At 40.7% G+C, this 7135-nt stretch overlaps 1 protein-coding gene across 2 annotated transcripts in view; it reads right to left on the reverse strand.

The window, feature by feature from the left end:
- Positions 1–5904, reverse strand: part of ehmt1a (euchromatic histone-lysine N-methyltransferase 1a) — a 40848-nt gene extending 34944 nt beyond the window's left edge. The window contains exons 1-4 of one of the 2 annotated variants that reach the window (XM_017441290.3): positions 5797–5904; positions 4199–4608; positions 2239–2383; positions 491–573 (exon numbers count right to left, since the gene is read on the reverse strand). In XM_017441290.3, the coding sequence (XP_017296779.1) occupies positions 491–573; positions 2239–2383; positions 4199–4606 (636 nt within the window). In that variant the 5' untranslated portion in view covers positions 4607–4608; positions 5797–5904. Of the gene's footprint in view, positions 1–490; positions 574–2238; positions 2384–4198; positions 4609–4696; positions 4772–5796 lie in introns of those variants that run through there. The other variant, XM_017441291.3, reaches the window with a different exon arrangement.
- Between the last annotated feature and the right edge of the window lie 1231 nt (positions 5905–7135).

The raw sequence follows: 7135 nt of genomic DNA on the forward strand, positions 1-7135 counted from the left end.
CCAGCCAATCCTGGCTGGCGTAATGTAATAGGAGCTTCTGATGAGGTCACGCCATGGGCGTTCCCAATGTGAGACACGAAACGAATGCTATGAAAGAGAACCGGGGTTACGAAAGTAACCTAAAGTTTTTTTGTGCTTGATCTGTGTGGGTTGCTGCCTGGGTTGAGGTCTGTTGCGTTTACTTTTGTGTTGGGCCCAATTTATTATTTTGAAACATTTTTTCCTGACATTTTGTAATAAATTAAGAAGCTTTTTTGAACTTATTCAGTGTTTCTCTGGCTGGTCTGTGCAAATTCCTGACAGCTACATAAACAGCCAAAATGTTTTTTTAAGAAAAAAATAAATAAACTGTTTTAAAAATAATTTTGCCAGTCAAAATGACTGCTGGAGACCCACGGTCTGTCAAACAGCTGGAAGTATCGTGAAGAGTCTGTTCGAGGAGGGAAGATGGGTTTGTTCCATACAGGAATGAAAAACTGAATGGACCTGCCTTCTCCTGCTGTTTGACAGCTTTAGTCTTCTTTTTGGGGATGAGGTTGTACATTCCCATTTTCCTCTTTCTCTTCTTCACAGCTGGAAGAACAAAATCAGAGATCAGGCAGGTAATCACTCTGAAACCATTAAATATCAGTATAATACTGTTATATGCTGCACCCAGGCCCAGTCTGTACAGGACAAAAATATTAATAACGTTAACACATCATTTCTTCTCTGCAGCCTTGAGCGAAACAAAACAGCTCCCTGTGTTTTTGGAGAATCCTGCCCCGACGTGATGGCCCCCACATACTCGGGCGTACTTCACTCCGTGGAGGTTTGCGTGTACTCGAGGTGGATTCAACGTGGACAGCTGCGCAAAGCTATACTTTTATGACAGCATACACGTACAATAAACTGCCCAGCGAGAAACTGTGTTCACATGGAACTGTTTAGTGTGCGACACCAACCGCTCTCAGGTGAGAATCGGCACCAGCGCAGCGTGACTGCTGCTCTCTGTGCAGCACTGACAGGTGTGTGGTGGCTGCCCTGGTGGGGAAGAAACAGGGCTAAAGGCACCTTCTTTACCTTTGTTTTTTAAAGCGAAGAGGCAACTGGGCAAGTAACATTGACCACCTGTGCAGAAAGGGACAGAGCAGGCTGTACTTTCTGAGGAGGCTACAGCCCTTCAACATGTGCAGGAAACTTCTGTGGATGTTCTATCAGTCCGTGGTCGCAAGTGTCCTTTTCTACACCGTGGTGTGCATATCCAAGAAGGACACATGCAGGCTGGACAAGTTGATCAGCTGAGCTGGCTCTGTGGTGTCAGTGGCAGAGAAGAGGACTCTGAGGAAACTGCTGGACATTAGGGACAATGCCAGTCATCCTCTACACACTGTCATCAGCCACCAGAGGAGCCTGTTCAGTGACAGACTGCTCCTTCACAAGTGCAGGACCAACAGAATAAAGAACTCTTTCGTCCGCCATCAGGCTGTACAACTCCTCCCTGGGGGGGCGAAGGGGTAACAGGAGAATAGGGGAAGGAATAATGTCAAGGGATCACTCCGTAACCTCATAAGCAGTCATATCACAACCAGACATCCGCAACACACTACAGGACTTCATGTGCAATATTAGGTTCAAAGTGCAATAACAATGTGCAACACCCTTCCTCCGAACTGTTTATTCTCTTTATATTGTGTTTCTCTATTACTGTTCTTCACTGTATCTACCTCTGTACTGTTGCTGCTACTGGAAGCTTAATTTTCCTGAAGGAGCCATCCCAAGGGATCAATAAAGTTCGATCAATCAATCAATCAGTCAATCAAGCGATCTCTTCCTCCTTGTTCAGTGACGCCATGACTGAAATGTGTTACGGGAGAATTTTAGACAATCTGTACGCTCGAGTATGAAGTCCGAACCATCCGCAGACAGTCCGCCTGGAGTCTGCGCGGCTCACGGAGTACGGACAGTACACTCGAGTATGTAGGGGCCTAATGCTGCAAGAGGTGCAGCTTTGTAGTTTACCAAAGTCAAATTAAAACATTACAACTTCTTACATATATATATGGCTCTCTGGATTATAAGGCGCACTGTCGATTTTTGAGAAAATTTAAGGCTTTTAAGTGCGACTTATAGTCCAGAAAATATAGTATTTGCATTAACAATTTGTTGCCTAAAACCAAATGTTCTCGCTGCTGCAGACTGGGAACAATAAAAGCTTCACTTCAAATGATAAGTTTGGAAACAGAAGAACAAACCAACCTGCCTGAGCTTTGACGGACGAGTAGACTCTCTTTTCTTTGCCTTTGTTTTGGTCGTTCTGGTTGAGTTGAGGCTCTGAGTCAGAAGGGAGTCGAGGCGCGAGCGAGCCCATCTGATCAGACTTTGGTGCTTTTTTGCCAGCAGGCTTTGGGACAAATAGAAAGACAGAGTGTATAATTATTTATTAAATTTAAATATACAAAACTTCCTACATGGCTGCAACATGATTCCGACGGTTTCCATTTTAAAAGCCCATAGCATCATTAAAAAATAGTCCAATCCAAATCACAACCAAAATGTAATCACTTCTTTTTGTGACAACACCAACATTTCCTGAAAATTTCACTGAAATCTGCTCATTGGTTTTTAAATAACCTAGCTAACAGACAAACAAACCAACACTACTAAAAAAATAACCTCCTTGGTGGAGGTACCAGTAATAAATGGCAAAATACAGAAAGATGCACAGCAAGAAATTACACTTATAGAGGGAAAAAAAAAACAACTTTTTAAACTAAGTTTATAGTCTTAATCACAGCATTCAAGTCTTAAATGTGATGTTTTACAGAACTTCTTTAACGCAAGGTTTGTTTCATGGTCTGACTAACTTGTGCCCAACAAGTTTCATACAGAACATGGACATATGATAAACTATTTACCCTTAATGGCATCCTTTTAAACCTGGTTCATGTCAAAGTGCTCTACACCAAAGGTCTCCAAACCCTGGACCACAGACCGGTACCGGTCCGTGGGTCATTTGGTACCAGGCCGCACAGAAAAAATAATTACCTTACAGTACTTCCGAGTCTGAACGACGTTTATTTTGAAAACTGACTGGATTCTCTCCACTCCATGCGTGTCAGAACGCTTATCTAGGTCAAGTGATCCGTTCCCGCTAAAAACAAACCCACAAGCAGCAACATGAGTAAAAAACAAACGTCTCTGGAAGACTAGATGGGACCGTCTCATTACTGAGAAACAGGCTCAGGGCTCCACTGATTCAGGGTTATGATGAGTTGGATTCTTTGTGCGCTTTATATTTGTGGTGTCTCTTATTTTGAAAGACATGTTTAAACACAGAGAACATCAGAGGGAGGAGATGGGGTTATTCATGTTGATAACACAACACCAGGATACAGCTAACAAAGCTGTGAGCACACGCTGGATTTACGTTAATTATGTTTAAAAAATACCCCCGTTTTCATGCCGGTCGTATCATTTTATTTTGTTGTATTTATCCGCCACACCTTTAAAGGCTGGTCCAAGAAAATATTGTCTGATAATGAGCCGGTCCGTGGAGCTAAAAGAGGTTGGGGACTGCTGATCTACACTGTATGTAAAGTTGGAGCAGGGAAACAAGTAAAACATGCAGGATAGTGGCCCTCGAAGACCAGGACTGGACACTCCTGTGCTACTGGATCTGGGAGTTGCTTAGCATTTTCATCTTTATCTTTTTAGACCAAGAAAATATTAAAAGTGAATTCCCTGCTTCTCCAGAATGTGTACAAACCCTTCTTCAAAGTTGAGCCCTGCTTAAAGCAGCCTCTGGAAATCCATAAATCACCGATCAAGTCAGCTACATCCTGTAGTTTGAAGTGTTTTATGAAAACGGTTTAAGAGAACAAACCTTCCTTCCTGTGGGATAAAGCTAATGTCTCATCGCTTGCAATCAGTAAAGGTACGACTTCACTGAGCCGCAACTAGCTGGTGAACGGCATTCATGAGGGAGTCAAAAGTTGATTTAAGGGTTTAGTGTTTGTTCCTACACCATGACTGAGCTTTCCCTCCCTCAGTCCACCACTTTAAACACAAATGAGTTAGAAATAAAAGTCATTTTTGAAAATGCCTTAAAAAATAAAACAGTTATACATATACATATATATATATATATATATATATATATATATATATATATATATATATATATATATATATATATATATTACATGTATATATTTACCTTTCCGATTAGAGTTACTTGTGTTTTTTCTACTGCTGCTGTCTGAGTTGAACCTAAGGAGGAATTCTCTGCACTTCCAGCAGTGGAGCTGGAAGCAGGAGGCGGAGGAGGCAGAGGAGGCGGAGGGAGAGGCCTCTCTCTCCCAGCTCCTGCAGTCAGGTGGTCCATGGTGCCAAGAAACAAGCTGCGAGGAGATGCTAGAGGTTTCCCAGGAACTGCTCCTAGTCGTTTGCTGCGCAGAGCTGCATCATTACGGACTATGGAGGAGTTGTGGAAAGGCGTGATTGCTAATCTGGACCTTTGGCTGCTCTGTGCTCCTTGTCCCTTGGAAACACTGGCTATACTGGAAGCAGGACTGGAGGATCTTCGTCCTGCTGCAGGACTCTGACCGGCTCCGCTGTGATCCATTGCTGTGAAGGAGAGGCAGATTAATGTAGCTGCTCAGATGAAGCCACTGTATAAAAACACTACTCTTTACTAGCAGGTCCAAATACTCACTTGGTTTTAGAACTAAAGTGACTGCTTGGATTCTCAATAATCCGATCTCCTGTTTTTATTATTATTATTACAATGATGACCTCCTGTTTTTTTTTTCAAGTGTTAAGACAAAAGAAAAACTATATAATTCTACAGAAAAAATGAACACTTTCTAGTTTAGAAACACATTTTTATACTTAACTGTATATTTCTGTGTTGCCTTATTTCAGTGCCTTAAAATCTATAACAGATGTGCAAAACTTTAAAATCTGCACTGACAGAATTTTGCCTTAAATATGTTAAAATGTGAACTTTCTGATTAAATTTGAGAGAGAATTGCATGTCAAACTGTTTACAAACAAAATGGAGAACAGGCTAACAACCTCAACAGTAAAACTTACTGCTCAATTTTCTTTTTTTTATTTACCTTTATATATCCAGACAAATCCCAATGAGATCACAGATCTCTTTTTTTAAACAAAGTTCCAGCTGATTCTGTAATGAAATAATGGGTAGCTGTGCACACAGTGCACTTATAATGCCTCCTAAGTCTACTAATTTATGTTAAAAAATAAAAAGTGAGTTCACACACGTGCAGAAATGTAAGCAGATAAACTTATTGTTCCCTGGTGTCAATGCATGCACAGAAATGAGTCAGGTTCGTGCTGTTAGCTACAGGTGGCCCCAGAGCCGCAGGTTGCAGACCCTGGTCCAGAGGGAGCAGGCAGCGGCCATCTTTGTTTTCATTCAGATGCACAGACGCAACTTTGGAAACTACTTCAACAATATTTGTTGTTTTCCAGCGGACGATAGTTCCCCCTCAAACAAATGCAAAGAAAAGTCCCTGCACGTACATTCAAAGCACTACTTTGTGTTTCTAAAACTATCCATGTGTTTTTTCAGTTCTTCCTGGTTAATAAACGATGTTACAATCAGCGCTTAGCTCTTTGTGTGTGTTAGCATGATGCGCAGACTGAATGGATGGGTGCTAACACCAACAAGGAGAGGAAAACAGCTCTGAACAGAGCCGGGTCAAACAACTACACACAATAAACACGCTGTGAAGATCAACTAAAAGTTCACGTAAAGTGGGACAAAGTGGAAGCAGCAAAGTTGCCTACCAGCTCCAGTCGGGACAGAAAGACTCAACTTCCGCCCCCAGGACGCGCGAGACCACGTGACGTGTACGTGTTGCGTACCCTGACAACCAACGGTACTCACTCAATACTACTACTGCTGCTACTACTACTACTACTACTACTACTACTACTGCTGCTGCTGCTGCTGCTGCTTCTGCTGCTGTATGGGGTTCCATTAGTGCCAAAAATATGTTTATGTGTCTATGTAAGGCGTGTATGTAGCATGCTATGTATATGTTAGGTGATATGTAAGGTGATATGTTAAGTGATATGTTAGGTGTATATGTAAGGTGATATGTTAAGTGATATGTTAGGTGATATGTAAGGTGATATGTTAAGTGACATAATGATATGTGTGGAACATAGACACACCTAACATATCACCTTTCATATCACCTAACATGTCACCTAACATACACATAGCATGCTACTACTACTGCTACTACGACTACAACTGCTAATAATAATAATAATAATAAATACACATGGACACTGAAAAGTGCAGAATTGAAGCAGTATTGAACTCTAAACCCACCTGTTTAGAGCTGCTTATGGCTAAATTAGGGTTAGAGTGCGGGGTTTTGATGTCTTCTATGTTTTTCTCTTTCTTATTGTTTATTCATTGTCACAGGCTGTTTTTATTTTGTTTTTTAATTATGTAAAGCACCTTGAAATGCCTTGCTGCTGAAATGTGCTATACAAATAAAATTTGATTGATTGATTGATTAATATTGTGTGTGGCACAGCTATTTTTAATGCACAATTCTATTTAGTTTTCAGCTTGAAAATTTGTAACAGATTCAGATTTGATATTTTATCACATAAATTTGGTCCACTGTCGGGTTATTAGATAGTGGTGCTTTATTGTTATAACAGTCTAAGTTGGCAACAAAAGTTATATAAAAATGTGCAACCCACTGCACCTAACAACATACACTGACCACTGAAACCCAAATAGGAAAAGGCTTAAATATGTGGAAAATACCCAAATTCCAAAAAAGTTGGGATGTTGTGTAAAATGTAAATGCAATGATTTCCAAATCTCACAACCCATATTTTATTCACAATGGAACAAAGTAAACATAGATAATAACGTTTTCAGACAACAATAAGGTAATTTAAAATTTTATCATTTAAAATTAATTAATTTAATTGTAATTTAAATTTTTTTATACATCTCAAAATTCTGGGCAGGTCCATGTTTCCTCTGTGAAGCATCCCCTCTTCTTTTAACATCAGTCTGTAAACATCCAGGAAGTGAGGAGAGCAGCAGCTGGAGGTTCTGGAGGGGAATGTTGTCCCATTCTTGTCTGATAGGGGG

Source organism: Kryptolebias marmoratus, linkage group LG1, assembly GCF_001649575.2.
Source record: "Kryptolebias marmoratus isolate JLee-2015 linkage group LG1, ASM164957v2, whole genome shotgun sequence".
Lineage (NCBI taxonomy): Eukaryota > Metazoa > Chordata > Actinopteri > Cyprinodontiformes > Rivulidae > Kryptolebias > Kryptolebias marmoratus.